This window comes from Moschus berezovskii, chromosome 24 (assembly GCF_049115385.1).
Source record: "Moschus berezovskii isolate FMDL1 chromosome 24, NW_MosBer_1.0, whole genome shotgun sequence".
NCBI classification, from domain to species: Eukaryota; Metazoa; Chordata; class Mammalia; order Artiodactyla; family Moschidae; genus Moschus; species Moschus berezovskii.
In genome coordinates this window covers 10,356,720-10,383,748 of record NC_142483.1, presented here as the reverse complement: position 1 = coordinate 10,383,748, position 27,029 = coordinate 10,356,720, and the positions used below count along the sequence as shown (strand labels likewise).

Here is a 27,029-nt window from a genome sequence, read left to right as displayed (position 1 = left end):
GGGAATGCCTGGGTCCTTGGGTTTACAGCCTCAGGTTCTCAGGGGGTGAGAGTCACTTAACACTAGCAGGATATCCCAAATATGGTCTTACATGAGATCCAAGGCAAGCGTACAGCCTACCAAACTGGAAGAAACTGGGCCATGGTTTCAGATACAGGATGAGGGCAGCAGTCACCTGGCTAAGTTATGCTGGTGACAGGTATAGCTATGGAAAAGACTCAAGGCCGCCAGCTTCTCTGAGGGGCTGATCAGAGGATGGATGCTAAATTCGTTTATAGGAAAGCCCATGGCAGTGCAGACAGCAGCTGCGGTGGTCCAGAGCTGTCTTCAAGCGAGTCTTAAACAGCTGAGAGCGCACCAAGTAGGCTGGGATCAAGCGCCCTTCCTGATGTGGGCGAAGACAGTTTGAGGCTCAAGATGGCTGACAAAGGCCTGGTGCTCCTGCCAGTGCTTGGCTGTGGCTTCCCCAGGCTCGGCCTTTGGTGACCTGCTTCCCAGATCTCCTGATGTGTGTCCTCACCTGCAAGAGCTGTCCAGGCTGGCTGTCAGAGGTGTCTAATTAAGCTGCTTGTGACTGCTGCTCTGATGCTAAGAGCACCAGCTTCTGCAAAGGTTCTGGAGGTAGGGCTGGTCTCCCCGCCCTGGCCCCTGGCTGACCCTAGATGGGGATGTCAGTTGGGCCCTCATTTATGAGGTTCCCAAGCCCTAGCCCACAAAAGCCCAAGCTTGAGCTTTCTGCATTTGCCTCCACATCTCCCTAGCAAGGCTAGGCTCAACTTCTCCAAGTACCCCCAAGGAAAGTGGGGTTAGGGCCCCTGCCCTTAAAGCTCCTCCTGTGCAATTCTTCATCCTCATTTTATATGGGCCAGGCCTGCCTTAAAATAGAAAAGTGTGACCATCTACAAAAGCCATGGAGTTTGAGCTCTAAGAACAAGTTCCCCACCTCCCTGACTAAATGCCAAACACGAAGCCCAATCACTCAGTTCAGCCAGATGGGCAGCATGCGTACCCCATCACAGCTGGTCTTGGGAACAGCCTCAGACTCAGGCACACTTCCTGCCCTTGTCAAGCACGATCTTGCTGGCCAAAAGGATGATAAGGATGTGACGACACCGCTGAGAATGGAAAACCTTGCAATGTCCCTGACCATCTCCTGGGCAGCTAAGATGACTTGGAGAAGTGGAGTGCTTCAGGAGAGAAAGGGCCTCTCAGCTCCTCCACCTCAGCAGAGGGCTCCTGTGTTATGGCCAAAAGCAGGGAGGTTGATCCTCACAGAGCAGTAACATACCTACCCCTATGTCTGGACTTACAGTCTGTAAAAAGTGAAGATGCACAAGTGCTCGCACTCACTTAGGCCTAAAGGGAGTAGAAGGAAGTGGAAAAAGCTGACTCAGTTATGATGGAATTTTCACGAAGAATTTTCACATACTTATTACATCACCAGGCTTGACTGGCTCCCACACGCTCTGTTTACCTGGTCACCCAAGAATAGAGAGACACACACACTCATTTCTCAAGGTATTTCTTTTGTAAAGGAGCCAGATTTGGCAACTAGACTGAAAATCTTCCAAAATTCTGTACAAATGTGTAATATACAAATATACATAAGGCTTTTGCCGAGAAAAGACAGCACAACAAATGACAGAGGCGGCTTTGGTGTCACATACCACCCTAGGGCATCTCAACACCCCCTAGGAATGCAAGGGGCTGATGGACCACAACATAGGCTACACATGTAAAACACACACTACATTACAATATGTACACCAAAGTATAAAAGACCCACTGTCCCCCTAGTCTGCTCACAGGCCCTCTGGCAGGAAGGCAAGCCGTTCACCAGATAACCCATACAAGGGGAACTCCTTTAAGTGGCAGAACCCTGCAGAATGAACTGGTCCACCCTAAAAACCATTAATAGCACAGGGCATGCCCTTGAAGAGAAAGGCGGTCAGGGTGAATTCGGGAGACGGAGCACTCCGTGTGCTCTCTGGAGCTCTTCGTCAGCTCTCTCATCGCCCCATGTCTCACTCCATCTCAGTGAACCGGGCAAACATGGCCTTCCGGACAGCATCTTTGTAGGAATCTGCACCAGACAGTCCGTATGCGCTGCCTTTGGCACCTAGGCCAGCTCCTTTTAGCCGGACTTGAGCCTGGGGGGTAATGAAACTGGAGTCAGCAGCTGGCAGGTAGGGTGTGGACTGCACCCTCTTCCCCACATCTAGCCCACTCCCTACTGAACTGGATCATCCACCAGGAGACAGAAATTTTAAATGAAGACAGGGATTTCTACTTTGGAGACCTGGAGTAGCTTTAAGGACTGAGGAGATCAAATGGGTGAGGGAGAAAGGCAGACAGAAGCACAACCTCTCCCAATTCCATGCCTGTTCAGCAAGCACTGTGCCTACTAAAGGGCCCCAAAGCCTTGCACCAAAGCCCAGGGAAGGTCTGGTAATTTTTAGGTACAGATCATGGCAGGACAGCTCTAAGTCAGCAGAACTCGCCTGCACAAATCAACAGCAAGTGTTTGTTCTAAGCTATGCTGCCAGGTCAGGGAGGGAGCAATCACTGGCGGTGTTCTTGTCTAGGCCAGTGATCGAGGGCCTCTGGTCCTGAGCTCTGACTGAATAAAGAAAGGATTTCTTATCATGGATGAAAGTCCTACTAAAGTGTAATTTGTTTTATACCTAAGCAAAAATCACTTAGAAATTAAAGCACAGTACCTTTATGAAAATCCGATCTAAGCTACTGAGTCAGCGTTAAGGTTTGTTTATATCGAAGGATGTAGAAAGACACAGCTCCTTAGGAGAAGGTAGGCTTTACCCAAAGAGACCCAAAAACCAGAAAAATCAAGCTGGGTGCCACACCTGTTCCTCCCAACTGACATCTTAAAAAGAGGGTGCAATACGGGACGGCTGCCGGGAAGATAACTCCCACTGGGGCCCAGGCCCTCTGGGTACTTCAGCCTCATCTCATCTCTTGGACAAGCCTGCAGGCCTCTGAAGCCCAATCCCACTGCTTACCTCAATGGGGGCTGTGATGCCTTGACACTTTCTCCCCAAACCTGAGCCTTCCCGCCAACCCATGGCCTGCAGCATCTTGTTGCCAATGTTACTGTGATCAATGCCATCTTTGGTGGGCTGCTCGTAATTCCTGCCAGTGGCAAACACACAGTTACTCAAAACAGCCAGAGCCCCGGCTCAGAAAGCGGAAAATGTGCACAACACATACACGGTGCCAGCATCAAACTGCTTCTTGCGCTTGGGTTCTGGAGGCTCTGGGATGCCGTATTTCTCCCGTCTTTCTGCAGCACGATCCCGGTATTTCATCTACGTGGGAGAATAGCCAGGTTAGAGATATTCAGACTTCAATCAATCTGTCGCAGTCTCAAGCACCCACACTTCCGACTGTCACCTCAGGTACTTCCTTCATCTGGAGCTTGGCCTTTTAGAGTGCCTGCAAATACCACATGCCCTGTCTTCCTGGCTGCACTTCGTCATATCCCAAACGGCAGGTTTGTAGAGATGATCTGTGTGTGGAACCTGGGGCAAAACTACGTTTCCAACAACCAGTTTTATTTAACGAGTCATCTCTTGTCAAGCTCTTCAACCAGCTTGCTGGGTGTGGGCACAGAGTATGGGCACTGCTGAGTGTGGGCACAGCCTGCTGAGGTCCTTGAGGGAGAGGAGGGCAGGGCTGCTGTTCTCCCTCAGAATTTGGACAGGCCCACCTCCAGGAAGATAGAGCCAAGAGGTGGCTTCCCCTGCTCTACAGTCCCTGGGGAGCTGGCACCATAAAACAGTGGAAAAAAAACAGGAAGGTAAAAAGCTTTAGCTATAGATACCTCAGAACAATCTTGGGGTGAGCAACTTCAAGTAACTTGCTCAGAGGTTCATCTCTAACCCATAGGCCTCCATTTGCACTTAAACCCCTGGGTGGCTGGCTCTCAACCTGCTTCCTCAACTACCAAGTGACTGCTCGTTAGTGACCCCACTGCTTCCTTCCAGGTCACCTGCAATCATTCTGTGTCCTGCTGTTCCCCAGGCCTCATCTGAAGCTCCCCTCACTGTCCACAAAGGCTTTCCTGGACAGGCCAGACAAGCTCACTCTGTCTTACTGAAACCCAGTGCACTTCACCAGTGGGTCTCTGACTCAGGACTTGTGAGTGGTCTTGAGCACCCTAATGAAAGGACAGTGCAGGGCTCACAGTGCACACAGCTTGGGTACAGTCTACATGAGCCATGACGGCCAGGTGACAGATATGTGACATATCCTACCCTGTCCCTGGAACAAGTGCTACGAATAAAAGCCAAGGGCAGTTACCCCAAGACACTCGAGTGGCACATTGACCCCCATTCACCTCTCTCTCCCTCAGCTCCAAGGCTTCCAGCTCCTGCTCGCTCAGTCTGGATCGTCGGTAGATGTCCATGTTTTGCTGTATGAGAGATTTAACAAACGTAAGAATTCACACCTTGCTAATTTGAGATGTCAAAACATTATCAGTATCTATTGTGCTCCAAGAGTCAAAGTCCAATTCATTACATTAGAACTGGAAAGCCATAGCTGGGTGTACCTGGAGCTGCCACGCTCCTTTCTACTCCACAATTTGGAAAAGACTATACTAATGAGCAGCCTTCTAAGAGGCAATCACTTAACGCAGGTATTTACTGAACCTTCACTACCATCAGGGCACCCACAGCGTCTTGTTGCCTCCCCTCCCTGCCTCGAATCAGCTAAGAGAAGCATGGCCACCTTGTGGAGGTCTGAGAGCTGCTGGTGCCTGACCAGTGCGTCTTTGTTTGGGAACTGGCGCCGGCAGAGCAGGCAGGCCATCTTCTTCCAGTCAGCCAGCTTTTCTTCTTCACTCTCAAGTCTCTCCACCAGCTCCTCTTCGTTGTCACTGTCACCACTGTAAGCAGCAACCAGCCCCCTCTAGAGACAAGAGGAAGGTGGGTCATTGGAAATGTACAACAGAGAAACAGCAATGGCTAAAGTAACGCCTAATCCAAGCTGTGAGAGAATGCCCATTACCCATATGTCACACATCAGTTAAGTAGAGCAGCTAGGTCTTCTGGTGCTGGGCCCGGCAGCCTCCCACCACCAACCCTCCTGGGAACCAAGAAGACTTCCTGGATGGCTTTTCTCAAACTACTGACCGTGTCTGAAAACCCCAAATACAACAGATCAGAGTAATGACCCACTCAGGTAAGTATCTACCAAGTAAAATAGGCTTTTTTGGTCTTAATTTTTTTTTCCAGACTGTTAAAACTCACTATTTACAAATGCAATAAAACTCAATTAACTGAGCTCAGGAATCTAGGCTTTATTCTGTTCCACCTCAACTGCTCTCTCACAGGGAAAACAAAGCCCTGAACATAGATTCTGTGTGCATAAGCTGCTTCAAATACCCACCGACAGGGACACATCCTGTTTTAAGTAGGAATGAGATTAGTCAGATGCTCAGCTCAGATGGTAAAGCATCTGCCAGCAATGTAGGAGACCCAGGTTTGATCCCTGGGTCAGGAAGATCCCCTGGAGAAGGGACTGGCAACCTACTCCAGTATTCTTGCCTGGAGAATTCCACAGACAGACCATGGGGTTGCACATAGCTGGACACGACTGAGTGACTAACACTTTCACATTAGCCAAGATGCAGATCGAAGTGAGACACAAAGCACAGACACAGCCTTTAAACACTGGTTTAAATAAAGCTGGTACTTCCTTACTTTGAGGGGGTTCTCCTCATCTCCATTTCGCACCAATTCGGGGATGAGCTGTTGCCTTTCGGCTAAGGCTCCCTGGGAAACAGAGAACAAGTCATAAGCCTCAAGTTTTACCTAAGCTGCCCTAATGAAGTAAGGCCATCCTTGTTATTGTTACCTTCTTCTCAAAGAGAGCAAAGCCAGCATCTGCGGCAGCAGATTCTCTCCTTTCTTCTTCCCTCAAAGAATTAACAGGTTGAAAGCTGTTTTTAAAATTTTCTTTCTGCTTGTTTAAACTCTTAGCCCAGCGTTCCATGTCTTTGGCGATCTACAGTCAAACAACAATCACAGAGATTTACGTAGAGGAACTTAGCAAACAGTCTCCTATGCCAAGACAAGAAGTCATTACTGTAACAAACTGTAACAAAACCCCCTTTGCCCCTATCTTTTATGAGATACTGCATATTACCAAAGTCATTAATGAATACTGTTTCAAAGTCTGTGAGTCTTTCAGGCAACTGACAGATAACAAAGAATGACACTAAAAAACTGCACAATGCTCTAGGATCTTAGGGCTTCCCTGGTGGTTCAGATGGTAGAGAAATCTGCCTGCAATGCAGGAGACCCAGGTTTGATCCCTGGGTGGGGAATGTCCCCTGGAGAAGGGAATTACTACCCACTCCAGTATTCTTGCCTAGAGAATTCCACAGACAGAGAAGCCTGGCAGGCTATGGTCCATGCTGTTGCAAAAGAGTTGGACATGACTGAGTGACTAACTAGACTATGAGCTTAATGTAAATAAGATGTATGACCCAGTTTTTAAGAATCCAAATAAAGCTAAATGCCACAGCCTCACCCCACCCCTTGATTAAAAAAAAAAAAAAACAGAGAAAAATGGGTCTGCTGGTTGGGTCATGATCTTACCTGCTGGGCTGTTTTGCTCTTGGGTTTCTCCTTCTTTTCCTTTCCCTCTTTTGCAGGAGGTAGGCCAGTCTGCTGGTGGGAGTTAGACTCTGCAGCCAGCACGTAAGTCTCCTTCTCTCCATCCCAGTATAGGTACTGCTGGGTTAAGGAATTGTAGTAGTACTAGAATAAAAAACACAATTAATGCAGACTTTCTCCTGGGTCAAACCACTAATCTAAAGGAGTATTTTTACTCCTTTACATCTACATTTTTTTGTCAAAAATATTAAACATAAAAACATAAAGCATGTTGCAGACCAATAATATTTCCTGGGCAGAGAGGAGGTGCTATACACCTTGGTGTAGGTGAGGATGGTGAACCAATTGGCCAAGAGGTATGAAATTTCTTGGGTGAGTAGAATGTGGTTTCGAGAGTCTCGAGTTTCCATTAATTAATCCCTGGGCCTGGAGGGTACCCAAAGAGCAATGAATCTGACTCCTTTCCACAGACAGACCATTTACACAAAACCAGGTGGCCAGAGCAAGTGGTTCAGAAGGAGCTTTTTCTCACATGTCCTCCATGACAATCAGTTCACACCTCGTTGCTAGGTTCAACCTTACAGAACCCTGCCTGCTCTGTCTGGATGCCTGGGCAACCAAATAGGGTTGTAAAACACCACCTTGGGAACCTGGAAGGAGGGGACAGGTGAAGGAGCCTGATCTGAAGTGTGGGAAGAACCACAGCAGAGAATGGGTAGCAGCTCTCTCCTCTTCTCTACTGTCCAACCGCTTCCTCTACCTCCTCTACAGGGGGTCGGGAGGCTGCCTTTTCTCCCAGGGGAGACAGTGCACGTCAGACACAGCAGCCACAACTTTTACGGCCACCAAGAAGAACCGCCTGGGAAATGGCCAGACTCCACAAGAAGAGCAGTGGAAGAAACATGTACAGGCCCAGCTCGCTTGACAGGTCTCACACAGCGTCACACCTGACTCTCTCAGAAACCACAAGCTCTCAATGCCAAGTTCCTGTTAAAAGCACTTATTTTTACTATTCTATATATACACACAGCTTCTGGTCATAAACAGTTGCTTATTTATGGAGTGTTAATGTTGCCTTTCCTCTTTAAAAAGTTCTATACAGTGCCAAAAATAAAATATCACTCCACAGGTCTGTTAATTTCTACTCTCAAAAATACTAAGTAAAAAAAGAGCTGTACACAAAAGGTCACATATTATTTGATTCCATTTATACAAAATGTCTAGAACAGGCAAACCCAGAGAGACAGAAAGCAGTGGTTGCTGGGGTGGGAAGGAATTAGGAAGTAACTGCTTAATATATAGGGTATAGGGTTTCTTTTCAGGTTGATGAAAATGTTCAACATTAGATGATGGGTGCCCAACACTGTGACTACAAAAAAACTACTGATCACTCTAAATGGCTGAAATGTGAATTTTCTCTCAGTTGAAAAAATCACAATTTAAAATTTGTATATATGTGTCTACATGAAGATTAACAGTCACCTGAAAATTTTAACGTGACAAAATAATCTATGGTAATAGGAGAAAGAACAGTGCTGGGGGCAGGGGAGGCGGGACCGACCAAGAGGCACCAGAGAATGTTCAGTGTGCTAGGACCGTTCTTGCTCTTTTCGTGGTGCTGGTAAATGAAGGAATGCATAAATATGTAAACAAACATTCGAAGAACTGCAAGAACTGCACGAGTCAGTTTCGTGAATTTTTCAGTAAGTACATTACACCTCAAAATGTGTTTTACCCCTTAAATTACCTGTGAGTTGGGGTCATAGTACAGCCCTGTTGTTGGATCATAGTAATATCCTGAAGATTCATCATACTGATACGTGGATGTGTCAGGCACTGCTGCAAAAACAAAACCCAGCACACAGTCATTCCAGGGAAGAGACTGGCTTTACTTCCAATTCTAAGCCACTGAGATGCAGCAGGTCGTCTTCTCTCATATCCCCACGTGTCCCGCTGACACCCACAAAGGGAGAGGAGTGCTTATTAAACAAAATCAACAACTAGGACCTTCCAACTGTCAACAGCCCCATGAGGTTTGGCTTACCATATTTGGTACCAGGAACTACACCAGTAGGGGAAGCGGCTGGGGCCTGTGTACTTGTGCTAGTGCTAGGCTGTGCTTCCTCAGTCTGGAAAGAACAGCAGCTTCAATATAGTTTCAACTGTAAAGCCTCTCAAGAGAACTAAATCACTGCAATCATCCAGCAGGAAGGGCCCCCTGACAGACCCACTGTAGCAATGGTCTAGGGCAATCCTTGAGCAAAACACATGCTGACAACTGTCTTCCTAAAGGTCAAGTCGAAGCATGCATAGTATAAATAGACCCTGTGTGGAATCTTGCATTTAAAATACAGACACATAATTATTTCAGTACATAATACGATTAGACAGAAAGAAGTTGGAATGTGTGTGTATTACTCAATCCTGGCTCACACAGTGAGAAAAGGTAGTACTTGTACAGCAACAGTTTCCCCAACAATCACCAGTTCTATATCTAAGATGACAGGATTACCGGAGAGCCAGGTGGGTTGGAGGTTTGATTATACAGCTGGGGACTCTGGGATACGACAGCCGCTGAGGTGGTGGTCACCGCTGTGCCTGATGATAAACACTGGAGTTACAACAGCCAAGGCATTGAACTCTAAACCAAATATCCTTACCTGGAATGCCCAATCTAAAGTCTGTCTTTGTATATGTCAGTTCTTAACCACCTAATTCCCAGTAAGTACTCTTCAACCTATGATATTCTCATTTTTATAATCCTACTAGAATGTGATAAACAAAGTCAGACATTCTGTATGGTGGCTAAGAAGAAGGGGAAGAAGGTTTCCACATCTGCTCTGGGGTTGAAAATAGATTTAACTGCCACACCTTGTAATATTGGAACAAAAACTAGAGCAACAGCTTTTAAGAGTGACCCTTCTGATTGATGTATGGACACGAGACTGCTCACCTGAACTTACATGGGCACCCACAATTCCTTGAACAGCACAGAGAGGGAAAATACTGAATTCAATTCCAAGAATGAACGCTCACTATGGCACAGTCTCTAAGAGCTTCGTATCAGCTCCTGATATGCACAAGTGTTAGTCACTGAGTCCTGTCCGAATTTTGTGACCCCATGGACTCGAGACCACCAGGCTCCTCTGTCTGTGGAATTCTCCAGGCAAGAATGATGGAGTTGAGAAGCCATTCCCTTTTCCAGGGAATCTTCCGGACGCAGGTATCAAACCTGCGTCTTCTGCATTGCAGGTGGCTTCTTACCATCTGAGTCACCATGAAAGCCCACTGCACAAGCAATGCCAATATCCCCCCAGAAGCTTAGGCACATGGTGACAACCCTGAATGTGCCCAATGCCCCCAATCTTACAGGGAAACGGCTCTCCTAGATTTATGTAATGAGAACATCGAGCTGTATGTCCTTAGCTGTATTTGCTTAAACAGGAGTTAAAAAGAATACGAAGTCTATTACCTGATGTAGATGATGCATCGGACTCTAATCCTCCAGCTTGTTGCTGATAAAACTGTTGGTAATCCTGTGAGTACTGAAGAAGAGTCCACCGTTAAAGCTGCCGTTTTTGGACATACTCCAGAGACCAGAAGTCAGATAATGGTCCAGTCTACCCACCTGAGCATACTGGGCATAGCCATCTTGGCCTGGCTGCAGGTAACTGTAGTCCACACTGCCTCCTTCGCCACTCTGAGACTACAATGTCAGAAGAAGAGGAAACACAGACAAACTTAGTGGACACTGAGGTCTTCAAATGTCCTTGGAGAGCTTCTAAGGCAAGCACAATCACAGAGCTGCCTTCTGTGAATCTGGGTACCACCACCACCACCACGCTACGTGGAACAAACAGGTCCTTCCCTTTACCTGCGTGGATGACCACTGAGCAGCAGCAATGGCTGTACTGGCCACGGAGAAGGCGCTGACCCTGTTACCATCTGGCAGGACCAAGTCTCTGAAACCACAACAATCCAACCATGTGATTTCATATCAGTATGCTTCCCATCACTCAACCCCACGCTATCCAGAAAACAGTAATTCATTCCAGACTTTACTGGAAGGTCTCCAATGCCAGCAACACCACATTTCAGAGTGAGGAAGGGTTTCCACAGCCAAAGTCCTAAGTGGGCATGAGTCCCTGCAGCATAGCGGCTCTCTTTTGTACTCTTTTATTTAATGAGGTGTCTACTTGATGAGCAATGATACTAGAAATGGGAAATTTACATCACTAGAATGAAGCTCTACATACATGAAGCTGTATTAGCATGTTGTTACGGAAGAATTATTTCCAGATGGGTTTGCACCATTCTGAAGCAGTTTGCATAGCGCATATTGTCAACCCATCTACCAAGTCTGTTTTGTCCTGCTCTCAAGCTGGCAACTGGTTATTGAGGACAGGAGGGAATAAGTGCTAAGACGACAAGTGCATCCTTCCCAGCCAATCAGGAAGGATACCATCTCAGTACAGAGATCATGGGCTTCGAGTGCAGTTAGCAACGCATTCTTGGACAAGCATGCAGATGCAGTGGTTTGAAGTAAGGGCAATGAAGCCACTCACTTTCTGGCACTTTTTGCAAAATCAACCCCAATAGTTTTGCCATCAATTTTCAAAGGAGGATGTAGACTCTGTAGTATCTGCAGCAGCTGAGAAGCATCCTGCAGGAGAACATGAAGAAAAACAATTTTGCCATTTTTGTCATGTAACTGAAAATCTCTACCACCTATCCTAGTCAAAGAAATATTAAAGAAAAAAAAGAATAGCAATTCATTATTATCTGTGGATATGAAATCATGAGAAACAAAAAAGCCCTCTTTCAAGGTATCTAGTATTATTAAAGGAGTCAATGCTAGGTCAATCTAAAAGCATGAGAAAAGACTAAACTGTGGCTCAGACTTCAGTTCAGCCAGTTATCTATAGGCATACCAAGGGTATTTTTACCACTTACTAAAGCCACTGGCTTATAATTTAGCACTGCAATAACTGTCATTACTTAAGTCTTGAACTTTGGGCTCCAAGAGCATTAGACATAGTATCACAACTGGATGAACCACATTTGCCTCTTATCTCAGTTTCTTTTAGAAGGAAAGATTCAATGAACATCTCACCATTGCAGAAGACAGCTGCACAAATGCGAAGCCTCTGTTCTGCTGGGTCTGTTTGTCTTTTATGAGGCGAATGTTATTGACAGCTAAGGACGCGTAGGGAGACAGTGCTGTCATGATGGAATCCACCACAGTGTGTGGAGCTATGTTTCGAAGTATGATTGCTGCAGTTGAATGAGACAAATGACAGAGACATGCATTTCTACCACCAATGCCTTTCAAAGCAGATTCAAGTAGAAACAAACAAGCCCATTTTGGGAGGTTTCCAGTACATTTGACCCTTGAATGCAGGGGGATGAGGGGGTGCTGATCCCACTCCCACCACGCCAACAGAACATCTGTGTATAACTTTACAGCCAGCCCTCTGTACTGGTAGTTCCACATCCCCAGATTCAGCCAGTAAATAGTATAGTACTGTGCGAGCTTAGTCGCTTCAGTTGTATCTAACTCTCTGCAACCCCATGGACTGTAGCCCACCAGGCTCCTCAGTCCATGGGGATTCTCCAGGCAAGAATACTGGAGTGGGTTGCCAAGCCCTCCTCCAGGAGATATTCCCAACGCAAGGACTGAAAACCCAGGACGCCCACACTGCAGGTGGATTCTTTACTGTCTGAGCCACCAGGGAAGCCCAGTGTAGTATTGTAGCATTCATTAAAAAAAAAAAAAGAAAATCAGCATAGATGCACATGGTTCAAACCCATGTTGTTTAAGGGTCAACTGCATATATCTTTCACTTTGACATTGAAAAGAAATCCAAAAATCAGTCTTTAATGAGACAATCTGAAGCCACTGACTGCTCCTCATTAAAAAAGAGCAGGAGAACAAAAACAGCCAAGGGAGATCAGTTTCCAACATAATGGCCAAAAGATTACATTTGCACTTACTATCACAATAGTAATCAACAGACTGAACTGATTCTGTGGTTCCAGGGGGCACTTCCTGTTCAGAGTCTACAAGAAAGGAAAGAGGAAGAATCAGTAATTGAAGACAAACAACAAACCAACATAAGAAATACATTCAAATACCAAAGTTTTAAGTAAACGGAGCTGTTATTTTTTCTTTTTTAACCATTTGTGGCTATAGTAAAACCTTATTAATTTTGACATGAATTTTTAATGTGGAATGCAAAAACTAGGCCACTGGAGGACTTCAGAGGACTTTGCCTCTGTAGTAAAGAAAAGCAGATACAGAATGCAAAGCAGAAAAGCTGACTTAATTTTGAAAAATAAAAGAACTCTGTATTCTTGCACTCAACAGCAGGATCTAATAAACCTAAGGAAGGAGGTTTAAAGAAAATAACTACCTAACCTAAGGTAGAAGGTTTAAGGAAAATATATACGTTATTGCTTAAACGCTCCACAGTCTGTACTTTTCCTTAGGTTCACAAATAACCCAATTAGTCAAATTTCAATACATATTCCCAAACAGCCAAATCTGGGCTTACCAAACTTGTCTGCTCCACATCGGAAGCATTTTAGTCTTTTCCTGAAATTGTTAAGGCAGCACTGGAAAAAAAAAAAGTCTTATCTGTAATTCTATCTCATGGTAGGCCAGGTTTACTAGTAACAATGTGGGTTAGAGCAAGAGGTTCATAGGCAAGTCCCAGTGAAGAGCAATAAAAGCAGAAGGTGATGCCACGCATTGAAGACAAAGGAGCATTAACCTAAGAATTTCACTGTGTAAATGACCCCCAGAAAAATACATTCTGACATATTTTGAAGTAGAGTTCCATTTTTCTCAAGTTGGGGAAAAGTTTCAGTTCACCCCAAAACCCTGCAGCAAGCCACTGGCAAAGTTCTCCCTTATGTCAGAAAAGCACTATACAGACCACTCTATAAACACAAATACAATGTGAATGAAATTCTGTCTGGAGCCCTGCTGGACATGTGACACCAAGTACTCTCAAAATGCCAATAGCAACACCTGCTCTGTGACTGTGGTGACACTCGCCCACTCAGGGTTTTGCCCATGGATACCCTTCCTCTCTCGCAACAGACCTTATATAACTCGAGCAGGCCACAAAGGGTTTCGTTAACAAAGAGACTGCCAAAAGATGACAGCGCTAGAATTAAGAAACCATAAAGTAAAACAAACTTAAAATCTTAATTGAAACACTGGGCTTAGAATCTGGTTCTTAAAATCTCTCATGTTTGAGGGAGTCTGTCCTCTAATACCTACTAAGGAGGACCCAAGAAAGTCACAAAGTATGAAAATCACCTCATGATAAAAGCTGGTGATCATAAAAGCTCATTTTCTTGTTTGGATAGTCAAACAAATAGAAAACAAAAACCCCAAGAGTTTGGTTTGTCTGGGAAGAACACGTGCTTACCTTGTTACAAAGCCAATCTTCAAACTTAGGTCTGGGATTGCTATAATGCATTGCAATATGCTTTCCTTGAATCACCAGCTTTTTCTGTAAAAAAAAGAAGTAATTAGTTATTCCCATTGTGAGGAACGTGTGTCCATTTTCCCAGGGCAGAGCACACTTCGGAAAAATCAGTGCTCTGGAATTAAATGGACAACATACGGGGAAGACCAACCACCGCCACCTATACTCTGCCCATCCAATCCTTCAGATAGGCAGTAAGAGAATGGGATGCGGAGTAAAGGTAAATGGAGTCAGGGAGTGCTGAGAAAGCTGACACACGCTATAAACGCTGACATGCACCAGGCCGTGTCTCCAGCAGAGACAGAAGTCCTAACATTCAGCATTGACAGGCTGCCTGAGAGTTGACAATCTAGTTCAAAGAGCAGAAGACACAACTCTCCCAGTTCTGAGGTTGTCTCCTACTTTAGCCCTTAGCATGGTGTCCTTGGGCTTCGCTTCACTTTTCCCCCAGTCCCACATCCTTATGCAAAGTGAAAGCCTTTACATTTCCCCTTCACCCAAATTCCTGCTTCAGGATGTGTCCTTTGGGGACAACGAGAGGGAAACCCATTTTTAAAGGGAAGCTGGTGACAATTTTCTCAGGAGACACTAGTCTGAATGCCATCGATTCTAAAAACAGCTAAATGAGGTTTCTTCCTGCCAAGTGCAACCACGTGATGTCCTGAGTGACAGATGTGTTTTTCACTGAAATAAGATGGTACTCTCTTCAAGATGAGTAACCAGGAGGCCAATGAAGTTTCTTCAGGGGGTTAGGAAAAGTGTGTAAGTGTTCAGATACCACCTCATCCTTCTAGTCAACTGCGTGACTACAAGGGATTTTATTTTCAAAGGTGAAAATTCCAAGCTGAATCAGTTTATCAAGAGCACACCCAGCATCTGCCCCCAAAGAGCCTTCATTTTAACAGGAACACCTTTTCTGTTTTTTTTTCTGGGGGGAGGGAAAGGGAGCGGGGTGTTCTGACACCGTCAGAAGGGATTTAAGTAGGAGGTTAGAGATCCAAACTTTTTAAAGGAGTCTAACCCCTCCAAACATACATACTGTTGAGTAATTTGGTTCGTGCAAATCCTGGAAGAGTTAAGACATGCTGTGAATGTTGTCTCTGCAATATCTAAAGGCAAGACTGCATGTCTGGCCAAGAGGGAAAGAGCTGAAGGTCATCCACTCACTGTGTCGTATAGAAGCAAAAATAAAGAAGCTGGGAGATAAGTCAACAGATCATCCCACTAGGAGGGATGTGCTGGTTTGGGGAGACTCCAAACTATCACTGAGTCCCTAATCCTACTGGCCTTTCATTTCTGGAGTGAATTTCAACTGTAATGAAATAGTTACACATTAACACAGCTTTGTATACATTAAAATTGTGCCACTTTTAAGTGTCTTTCAGGTTTTAATTTCCCAGGAGTTTTAAACTCCCAAGTCATTCTGATACATCCACTATATTAATAAGATGCTGTCGTGTAAAGAAAGCAGGTTCACAAGAAGCTTGTGTATGTCCTAAATTTTACTAGGATGGTGTCCATGGTATGAAATGAATTAAGATCTACCATTATAAGATCAGGTTGTCACCTCTGGGTTAAGGATGTGAGAGGCTTAAAAATCTAACAAGTCAATCAAAATGATATCCTCATTAGTGAGTCTCATTATTAATGATATTAAGTTTCCAAAGAATGTAACTCTTATTTATGAGTGACAAATCATAAAATGCTACAGAGAAGCAACACATGAGTTAAGCAAACTTCCCAGAATGCACCTGGTTAAGCCATTCAATACTGTGCTTTGGAGTTCTGGCAAAAAATGTTATTTATGTGCCAAGCACTGAACATTATCTTGATGAACTGTAGAACGATTCAGTTAATGCCACATCAAAGAAATCATCAAAGATTTGCTTTGAACAGACTGTAAGAGGCATTCTCAGGGAGATTAGGATGTTAATGCCACTCTAACTAGATTAGACAGCAGCAGGACACCAGCTCTTAGGCTAATCTCATCAGACTTACTGTTCATAAATTCTACTAGATCCTTAAATAGTTCTTGAAGACCCATATGAGCAGTTATGCCTCTAGGAGGCTTGAAGTCTCCAAGTTGAAATAATTACTTACAAAATTCCTACAGCAAACTTCAATTATATTCTCTTCATTGTCAAATTGAGAGTATGATAATCTAAGATGACTCTCAAAGGACATAATAAACAGGAATATAATCAGGGGAGAAAAGGGGTAATATTCAAGATGTTCTGATAACTACCAGACAAATATTCAGTGGTTAACAAGGCCATGTCAGGTAGCCATGTTTAAAGGCACGGTAAATTCTGCAGTGTAATGTGTGGTACTGTATTTATTCCAGTAACATCAATTTTAATATATACAAAGCTGTTTTTTTTTAAAGTCACTCCTTTGGAACAAACCACTCCTTCAACCTTTTTTTTTTTAATTGTACAGACTTGTTCCATTTTCATGAATATCTAGACTTGGTGAGTGAAGCAACCTGATTGGCTTCCATCCAGCTGGTAGCATCTTGCAAGTGATAAAACTCCACGAAGGCGAAACCACGGCTTACACCTAGAGACAGCATTCAGATATAGACGGGATACTCGTGTTAGTCAGTTCCTTTATAACAGGTGAATCTCTCTCCCACTGCTTCAACACTGCGTGACAAAGCCAATTGGGAAGCAGCTTTACAAATGTGACTTGACTTGGGGATCTTCTTGATACTTTGCCATGGCAAGGAACCAAGCCGCCTGAACTAAATGCCACTCGATTTGATTCCACGCTTAAAAAGTAACCATGCAACCGATTACAAACAGTCAAACAAGGAGTTTATACATCACTACTTACCGAAGGGAAAAAAAAGCCCCTAAAAACAAAGTTTTTAAAAAGGTCCTCAGATGCTTTCTAACATCGTTTTCAAAGAGTCACATTCCTTAGCCATGGCAAACCTTTCATTCTGAATTCATGTGCTTGAAGACTGGGGAATATCAGGATGTTCTTTAGGGACTGAGGTGGGAATGGGGAAGAGAACCAGAACAGCAGGAACTAAGCAAGCTCTCACCTGTTTTCCTTTTCATCAGCCTCACGTCCGCAGGCTGAGGGCCTTCAAAGGATTCCATCATTTCTCGAATCTGCACAGGGTTTTACACATTTACTGTTAAAGCTTTAGCCACAAACCATTCCACACTAAAGAGAGTTCAAAGACTAGGGATTACATCAATTTAAGCTTATATTACTTATGCTTAATGGGCCAAGCTTTTAAACTTCTATCATCAAAATGCAATTAGTCTAAAAACGGAATAAAAGAAGGGATGCTTCTCATAGAAACTGATGTACTGTAATAGCTCTGAAAGTCTTCTTTACCTGTTGATGGGGGATTTCCTCAAGTACAGCCACTTTATGTTGTGAGACACAGCCTTGCTTGTGGTGTGCTGACCCTCAAGCCTCCACCTGCCCCCCGCCCCCCAGGCTAATCTTGTCCTTTGTTCTAAGGGACCAGAGAGAAAAGAAAAAGATTTAAAAGAGGCAGATGATATGTCATCATACTCTGAAGTAGAGTAAGTAGAGTCTCTGAAGGAGACTAAGAAATCAATAGCCCCAAAACAAGGACCTCCCTTAAGATAAACCTTTTTTGCAAAATGTCTTAAAGAAATAGTTTCCTTACATTTACATAAAAAAAAAAACCTCGTAATATTCTTAGGTTCCTAGTAAATCAAAGTGAACATGAATTGGGCCTGAAGAAAGACTTCTGGCTGCTAAGCTTATTACCAATTTCAAACCAAACCTTCACTGCAAAAGGCAAAATACATTAAAAAAGACATCAGTCTCTTCAGCAATCATACCAGGCAACAATACTCTCAGGAAAAACACCAGGGCAAATTTGTGAGAGATTCTTAGTGGCTTCCCCATTTCATTATTACATGTAAAGGTTGCAGGATTATATAAAATCAGTCCTCATTATTTGGGGTAGATTTGCTACTAACTAAAATTCATTATACTCCAAATGAATACTACTAGAGCTTTCGAGGTCATTTGCAAACATGTGCAGAGTAGTAAAAAATTTGAGTTGCCTGATGCACATGTTCCTGGCAGAGATATGATATGTTTTGTTTCAGCTTTCATATTGTAAACAAACGTCCTTCTTCTAGTCTATTTAGTGGCAGGTATTTCACATTTTTGTACTTTTTGTTGGCAATTTCACTGTTTAAAATGGCTCTCCAGGTGTAGTGCTAAAGTTCTGTCTAGTGTTCCTAATGCAAGAAGGCAGGCTGTGATGTACTTCACAAAGAAGATACGTTAGAAAAGCTTCCTTCAGACATGAGTTACAGTGCTGTCGTCGGCTGTGAGTTCAATGCTAATGAATCAAAGTATATATTAAATAAGAAAATATACACGAAATAAGGCTATATACTGATCTGTTAATGAAAATGTTGTGACCAGAGGTTTACAGGAATCTAAGTTTGTATTTCCCCTAAGACCATGAGTCAATACTCCTAGTGGCTTTGGAGACTACCACAAATAGAGAGTATGTAGAAGTGTTACATCAAGCCAGACTGAATCCCCTGACTCAAGTTCATGCTTGGTAACATAGTTACTGAAAACTTAGTTACCAGAGTAACTAAAGACAAGCTCTATGAATATAGTGCTACAGTAACACACACAGTAACAAAATGAACAGTTACTCTATGAGTTCACATGAGGGGATTACAAAGGACAAATAATGATGAAAGTGATAAATTGAAGTTCAAGAGAATACTATAATTTCAAAATGCTTTTAAAGATCCCAATATGAGGAGGCTTCCCTCATAGCTCAGTTGGTAAAGAATCTGCATGCAATGCAGGAGACCCAGGTTTGATTTTTGGGTTGGGAAGATCCTCTGGAGAAGGAAACGGCAACCCACTCCAGTATTCTTGCCTGGAGAATCCCATGGACAGAGGAGCCTGGCAGGCTACAGTCCATGGGGTCACAAGAGTCAGACACAACCTGGCAACTAAACCACCACCAAAGAGCCAATAAGCAAGTTTCCCAAAATATTGCACAAATTTGGAGAATCTCAGAAAGTCCACTTGGAAAAACCTGCCTTCTTATGGTAAGCACCTCTATAGTTCCCTGAAAAGCCTGAAATAAACAAGAATTATAATCTTGTTTCACTACCAGAAGATAGGGCCCCCAGGGTCAGCTAGTGCATTGCTCTCCCCATTGCCACCCACTTCTGCAGGCTTCAAGGGCCACAGGCTTAACAGACTCAAGGGAACAACATGATCAACAAGTAAACTTTCCTCAACTGACTCCTGCAGGATTTCTTCCATCCCCTACTCTGCATGTCCATGGCTACTGCTGCCTGAGCTCAGCTCTGCCTTCCTTCTAGCCCCCACCCTCCCTGACTCTATCATTCAAACCTGCACTGCTCTTGTTACCAGGCAAAAACTTCAGCAGCTTTTTTTTATACTTAGCTGGGCTTTCAAAGATTCCAGCAGTGGCCCCCAAACACGCTTTTCTCCTGCCAAACATCTTTGATTTCAGTCAAAGCAAGATAGTTAGGGCCAGTCCACACCTTATCCTCAGTTCTCCACCAGATCAAAACACTTTCTATCCCTCAAGAATGAGCTCAACTAACAGCTCCCTGGAGCTCTTCCTTACCCTCCACCAGTAACACAGCTCCCTTAAAGAAGCCTCGAGTTACTACTCCACAGAACTACTTTCAACAAGACCTCTTCCGACATTTATCCCCTTCTACTCTTCATTGTCTTCATTATCTGTTGACTTTAGCTATCATCCTTAAGCGTCTATGAGGCAGGATCCATGGTTCTGCAGTGTAATAGTACACAGTGGAACACAAATAAATACCCACCATTAACTCAAACATCCCATCTCACATTTTGTCACTTCCAGTGTTTCAGAAGACCAAGGCTGTGTGAACTCAACACAGCTCTAAAATTCATAGTCAGACTATTACCTTGAATACCCCAAGACAATAGATACCGGCATAATGCTGTGCATTTATATGGTTTATAAAATATACATCAGAACATCACATTCATTTTACAGACATCGGCTGGGCAGCCTCCTGAGTTTAAGGGTTGGGGATACACATAAGAAATTCTGCCTGGGGACGTCCCTGGTGGTCCAGTAGTTAAGAATCCACCTTCCAATTCAGGGGACGTGGGTTTGATCCCTGGTCTAGGAACTAAGATCCCATATGCTGCAAAGCAGCTAAGCCCACGTCTATAACTAGACAGGTTAAGACTCTGTGCTTCCAACCCAGGGGGCATAGGTTCCATCCCTGGTTGGGGAACTAAGATCCCAAATGCCCACAAAGCACAGCAAAAAAAAGTGGGGGGCATGGGGGCATATTGGCAGAACAGTGGACATGTACAAAGTCGCCTGCAGCAGAAGCCAATTGGTGGATGGGGCTGGAAGGAATGGGTGAAGGCCAGAGATACCACTGGAAATCAGGCAGTGCCCAGTATACCAAAGCCACAGTTGACCAGTCTGAGAAGGGGGAAGCCAGGCGTGTCAAAAGGCTTTCCAGAGGTTTCAAGTGAATAATACATTTTCCATCAAACCAAAGGATGCTGGATCATTAAAATGTTCTTATGGATATAATCTCAGTGAATAAGTGACCAATTCAACAAAAATGTACTGACTACCTTCTAAGAGCTATTACTGAAAGAATAAAAACTGTTCCCTATAGTTCTGAAAACCATGTATTGAGCTTCAAAGTCTAAATACAAAGATTATCTATGAGCTCAGTTGAGAGAACTTCACCCTAATTATAGAAAGGTACTTCACTAGTATTAGCTTGAGCTAAAAAGAACACAAGAAAATAATAGTATAAGCTCAGTCTGTCGGGCCTACTGATGGCTCATTAGAACCGTTGGTTCCCCTTACATCGCTCTCCGTGATGGTGATGGGAAGGCCGCGAAGCATGATGGTCTTGCTCTCCCTCTCGTCACTGATGTCATGCCTATAGTCATGTTCACCATAGTCACCATCAGAATGGTAGCCATCTTCGGATCGGTCACTGTTCCTTCTTTCACGTTCTCTCTGATTTACAATGAACAAAATTGTAATTCAAATCATACTGGGCTTTTTGTACCCTTTGATCCACTCCCTCTACTCCTAATAATTCATCTTTAGGAACAGAGATAATACAAGAACTCCATGATGATGTTCACCATAGTGTCTTCTAAAATAGCAAAAAACAAAAACCCCCACACCTGGCAACAATCATTTAATTTCAGAAAGAATGGTTTAACAACTCACCGAACAGTATATCAACACACAAACAGTATTACTTGTTAAGATGATTATATGCATAAAAAAAGAAAAAAAAGGTGCTAAATTATATGGGCAGCACAATATTATTTCTAAACAAAGTTGATGCATACGGAAAGAAATGTGAAAAAAAACTATGCTACAATATTAAACTACAACTTTCAGAAACTATCTGAGACCAAGGGATGGTAGGTATATAATTATGCCCTAATTGCCTCATCTTTAAAATGGGTACAGTAACTACATTATATGGTTGCAGTGAGATTTGAATGAGTTCATCTAAGACATGTGCTCAAAAGAGTGCCTGGTGAGCCCTATGTAAACCCTGGCCAATAATTCTGACTACAAGGCTCAGTCTGTCTTTGAGAGTTATGGCTGACTAAACAGATTTCAGAATACTGAAGTGTTTGAATAGAACACTCCTCCTGAGAGCTTCCCACACTTGGAATACTTATTTCATAATTCTAACAACTCCATAAATAGTTGCTGGTTACTCACCTCTGGACTGTCATAGTCTCGGTAGTCGTCATATCTATCACCCCTCCGATCATCACTAGATCTTTTGTAATCTGAGTCCCTCCGCCTGCTTCTGGATTCACGCTCATCACGGTCATCCCTGTCTATGATGGAACCATATCTTCCACTGCGCTCCGTTCTACTCACTCTGCCAGGGAAGAAAATTTTCCTTTATTCTTGAGTAAATCACATTTTGTCCCTTTAGAAAACATGGTTGAAAAAAATTTTAATCCACATTTTGGTTTATAAGGTATTCAAATAGTTCAATGCATCCCTTCAAATTTATTACCAAATAACAACTTCAAATTGAGACAATTACAATTGAGACAGGTGGTCTGTCCATGTTTATTCTGCATTTCCCCAAGCCTGTGATCTATATATCACTCCTTTCATCCCTGATTTCAGATCTTAGTGATCAATTTAAATAGGAAGAATGTAATTACAGTTGTTCCTGCCAGGGACTGTTTCCAGGACCCACTGCAGATACCAAAACCCATGGATGCTCAAGTCGCACAGTAAGCCCTCTGGTATACCCAGTTCTGCATCTATAGATTCAACCAACCATGGATCATGTAGTACTGTATTTATTGAAGAAAATCTACCTGTAAGTGGACCTGCCCAATTCAAGTCTGTGTTGTTTAAGGGCCAAATGTATTCTCATTTCATTCAGTTTCAAAGGAAAACATATCCTGACTCATCCACTCTGAAGGGTATTCTCACTACTGAGAAATGGACCACTGAACTGGATGGGTTAGTTTTTCTTTTTTCCCCCGTTAGGCATTTAACCAAGTTCAATTGTTATAATAAGTAGCATCATCAGAGAACATTATTTCCTGTAACATCTGATTTATTTTTGATTACTGGGCAGCACTGGGCTTTACAGGTAAATCAAATAACAAAAGGTTTAAACCCACTGGACCACAGATACAAACAGTTCTTTTTTTAAAAAATTAATTTACTTATTTTAATTGGAGGCTAATTACCTTACAATATTGTATGGTTTTTGCCATACATTGACATGAATCAGCCCTGGGTGTACATGTGTTCTCCATCCTGAACGCCCCTCCCACCTCCCTCCCCATCCCATTCCTCAGGGTCATCCCAGTGCACCAGCCCTGAGCACCCTGTCTCATGCATCAAACCTGGAATGGCGATCTGTTTCACATATGATAATATACATGTTTCAATGCTATTCTCTCAAATCATCCCACCCTCGCCTTCTCCCACAGAGTCCAAAAGACTGTTCTGTACATCTGTGTTTCTTTACAAACAGTTCTTTGATAAATTGATTACCAGACTCATAAAACTCTGTTTAAGGACAAAATAAAGGGAAGGCCTACGGGGCATCCTTTAGAGTATACATATTTAACAAAAAGAAGTGAATGATAACAAATAGTCCAGGGCAATTCACAATGTAAAGTATGTGAATGAGAAACCCTAAAACGGTAAATGTTTATTTGGAACCAAACAATGACACCATGTAACATGAACACTTCCTGAGTCCCAGTGGGCCACCAGTTTGATCTACCACTGGGACTGGACTCAATATTAGGAGGCAGCTGGCTGAATAAGCAGTTGTGTGTTTAAATCAAATGGTTTGAGTGGGAGACTCCACAGATGACACAGGAGCCAAATGCTCTCATCTTAATTCTCTGTTAATTCTTCAGCAGTTTTTTTCTTCTTTTTTAATGTAACTCATGGTCCAAAGCTTCTCAGCTCTATAATCTGGATCATCTTGTCACAGAGGGGATAATAATGAGAACTGGCCTTCACTGACTGCTTTTATAGCCAGGTACTGTGCAAAGCGACAGGACAATTTCCTACTTTCTGCCAGAGGCTATTATCCACACCAGGAACCTTCATGATCTCCTACTCCACCAACCCCTTCTTTACTTAATTCTTTCTTACCCTTCAGGCTTCAACTTGAGAATACTTTCTCCAGGAAGCTTTCCTGACTGCTTCCAAGGAAACACAGGTTCCTAAGTGCTCCAACAGCCCCCTCAGCTCCTTTTACCACAGGACAGCTCACACAGTATTTCCATTATCTCATTAAACCATGTGCTTATGCGAGCAAGTATCATGAAAGTGCTTACAGAATGCATGACATAAAACAGACTCAAATATCAGTATGGGAAACAATTTTCAACAAATAGCTCAGTCCCCACTGAAATGCTGAGGTCAAAGGCATGTACAGTAATAACTTACCGTTTGTCTGAACCCATTGTTCTACTGATGATCTAGGACACTGCTCCCAAAGGTTCAAATTTGCTTTTTTCTAGGAGACAAGAGAGATCCGTTGTTGCAAATCTGGGATATCACCTGAGTCAACTGTTTCATAGCTGGGTCACCACTGAGACTGGAATTTCTTCAAACCATTAACTGTGATGATCTAAGGTTGAGGGGTGGGGACTGACTGTCAACATTAAAATCAAACGATGGATTTGTTAACAATGAGCATAGCAGGAAGGCGAGCAGAGTTAAAAATATTAGATTCCATATTCAAACACAAACCCATAAAAGGATGCAAGCAGAAGATGCCTTCCCTGCTCCCACTGTAGGATTACAAAGCAAAAAGGGCACAGCTGCAATCAGCTCCCTGTGTTCTGAATCAAAGCAACTCCAATGGGGCAGTTGATCCTTAAAACACTAACCAAAGTGTCTTTATTAATACAAGGAGCTAAACGAAATTCAAAAATTACTCATGAAAAATTTAAAACCTTTCAGAAAGCCGATGCTGGGCTAACTGAAAATCGACTCCGTTTAAAACGCAACGGCAGATCCAAAGCTGTATCAAGCAAGAGTAAACCTCCGTACGACTTAATTCCAAGGTAACAATAATCACCACAGGTCCCTAGGCAGCCAGCCTGGCCCCACTGCGCACGGACGGTGGTAAAACATCACACAGCTAGACGGCCTTCAAAGCTTGCGAGGTCTGAGAAACTAGTTACAGCCGTCCCTGGCGCCTGTTCTAGGCAGGCGCTCAACGAACATGTGAATTACTACAGGGAACAGAACCACCAGGGAGGAACAAGGGCCTGGGCAGAATCCCTGCTGCAGCCCCTCAACGCCTGGGCACTGCCCAGACCCACCTCCGTGGGGAGTCGCGGGTGAGATGGCGGCGCCAAAGACTGCGCGACCGACTCAAGCGTCCGGCTTTCTCTTCCTGCTTGCACTTGCGCCTCCCGACCCCCAAAAGGTTCCCAGCCCCAGATCACCCTTCACCGAACGGCTTTCCGGAAAGAGTTGATTCAGGCGAACCTGCGGAGCTATGGCGGCTAGAGACTGTCAGGGCGCCCCTGAGAAGTCTCTGAGGGACAGACGACGACTCCTTGCTCAACTTGGCCCGGGAGTTGGAGACACGTCCCGGGAAGGGCACACTCACAGCTCCAAGAGAAGAGGGCCTCGGGCTGGCCGGGAGAACGCTCTCTGAAAGCTGACAGCGCTGGTGGCGAGGAGGGGCGCGGCCCTCCAATGCCTCGGGTAGCCCTTCGAGATCCAGCTGGGGCTGAACGGCCGCAGCTCGCGGCTGACAGGGAGGCTCTACAGGGCCTGCCACAGCAGAAAGAACCGCCAGTCATTACGGGCAGCCGCCGCACTTACCCCCAGGAAGGACGGAAGTAGCAGCAGTAGCAATTTATGCCAAGGAATTCCAACAGGGTACGGCCGCTTCACAAAATGGCGCCTCCGCCGACGGCCGTCTCCTACCCACAGTACCTCGCGCCTATCCCCTTCCCCCACCACACGTTTCCTAAGGAGGCGGCCAATCCGCGAAGGTGTCTGGCTGCGCGAGGGCTGCTGGGAACTGTGGTCGCTAGGGCAGTATGTCACTTAACTACGGCCTGTGTCAATTTCCTACGTATTTCCCTTTCTTTAAAACCTCGGCCTTGTCTGCCTTTTTCAGATCCGGATTAGACCTTTTATCTTTATTAAGCATAGTAATTATTTGCCTTTGCTACATGGGCCTTGGTACAGTTTGTTTTCACTGACGCGATGTAAACCATCACATTTAATCTGACTTTAGAAGGAACGTAGGTTGATCACCTTTTGCATTATTGAATGCTAGATTTTATTATTGGGCTGCATGCTTCACAAATATCTATTTCCATCTTCATAACCGTTTGAGATGGCTATTGAACCCATTCTGCAAGTAAGAAAACTGACGTTTCTGGTAATTAAGAGGATTCTTGAAGGCAGTCTTCAGAATATTATCTTATTGATAATCTTTGGGCTTCCCTGGTGGCTCAGAGGTTAAAGCGTCTGCCTCCAATGCGGGAGACCCGGGTTCGATCCCTGGGTCGGGAAGATCCCCTGGAGAAGGAAACGGTAACCCACTCCAGTATTCTTGCCTGGAGAATCCCTTGGACGGAGATGCCTGGTAGGCTACAGTCCACGGGGTCGCATAGAGTCGGACACCACTGAGCGACGGAACGGAACGTATATCTTTAGTCCAAGGCAAGGACACAGGAAAGTTACTTTCCAGGGTTAATAGAACAGTTGAACGGCACCGTCGACTCAATAGACATGAGTTTGAGCAAACTCCGGGACATAGTTAAGGCCCGGGAGGCCTGGCATGCTGCAGTCCATAGGGTCACAGAGTCGGAGACGACTAAGCAATTGAACAATAGTTACGAATTGGCTCTCTAATGTGTATGCTGTGTTCAGTCAGGTGTGACTCTTTGCAACCCCAAGGACTGTAGCCTGCTAGGCTCCTCTGTCCATGGGATTTTCCATACAATACTGGAGTGGGTTGCCATCCCTTCCTCCAGGGGATCATCCTGACCCAGGGATCGAACCCCTGCCTACCTGTGTCTCCTGCATTGCAGGTGGATTCTTTGACGCTGAGCTACTGGGAAGACATCTCAAAATTAACACAGCCTGGGAGCCACCCGTGACTTTTTTTTCCTTGCACTCAATCTGTCAGCAAATTCTGTTGACTCTACCTTTAAACAGCTGCCTCAAATGCTGTTCTCCTAGTCAAAATCATTATCACTGTCCTTGTTTTAGAAACAGTAGGTCACACTAAGAGGTCACACTATGGGTTCCACACTATAGTGGTGGAACTGGGATTGGAATTAATAAATTTGGTTTGAGTCCATACCTTCATCC

At 44.2% G+C, this 27,029-nt stretch overlaps 1 protein-coding gene across 1 annotated transcript; it reads right to left on the bottom strand.

Moving 5' to 3' along the window:
- Positions 1 to 1,505: 1,505 nt before the first annotated feature.
- On the bottom strand, positions 1,506 to 25,659 carry RBM5 (RNA binding motif protein 5). Its single transcript, XM_055413864.2, has 25 exons — positions 25,524 to 25,659; positions 24,129 to 24,198; positions 21,906 to 22,071; positions 21,021 to 21,176; positions 17,190 to 17,259; positions 16,626 to 16,699; positions 14,081 to 14,164; positions 13,196 to 13,256; positions 12,636 to 12,701; positions 11,755 to 11,915; positions 11,207 to 11,304; positions 10,516 to 10,603; positions 10,270 to 10,347; positions 10,114 to 10,186; positions 9,154 to 9,239; positions 8,686 to 8,770; positions 8,389 to 8,480; positions 6,624 to 6,785; positions 5,878 to 6,027; positions 5,724 to 5,795; positions 4,750 to 4,929; positions 4,358 to 4,432; positions 3,229 to 3,326; positions 3,021 to 3,150; positions 1,506 to 2,150 (listed from the first exon to the last, which is right to left on the bottom strand). The coding sequence occupies exons 2-25, from the start codon at positions 24,143 to 24,145 to the stop codon at positions 2,025 to 2,027; spliced, it is 2,448 nt and encodes an 815-aa protein (XP_055269839.1). The 5' UTR covers positions 24,146 to 24,198; positions 25,524 to 25,659; the 3' UTR covers positions 1,506 to 2,024.
- Positions 25,660 to 27,029: the final 1,370 nt, after the last annotated feature.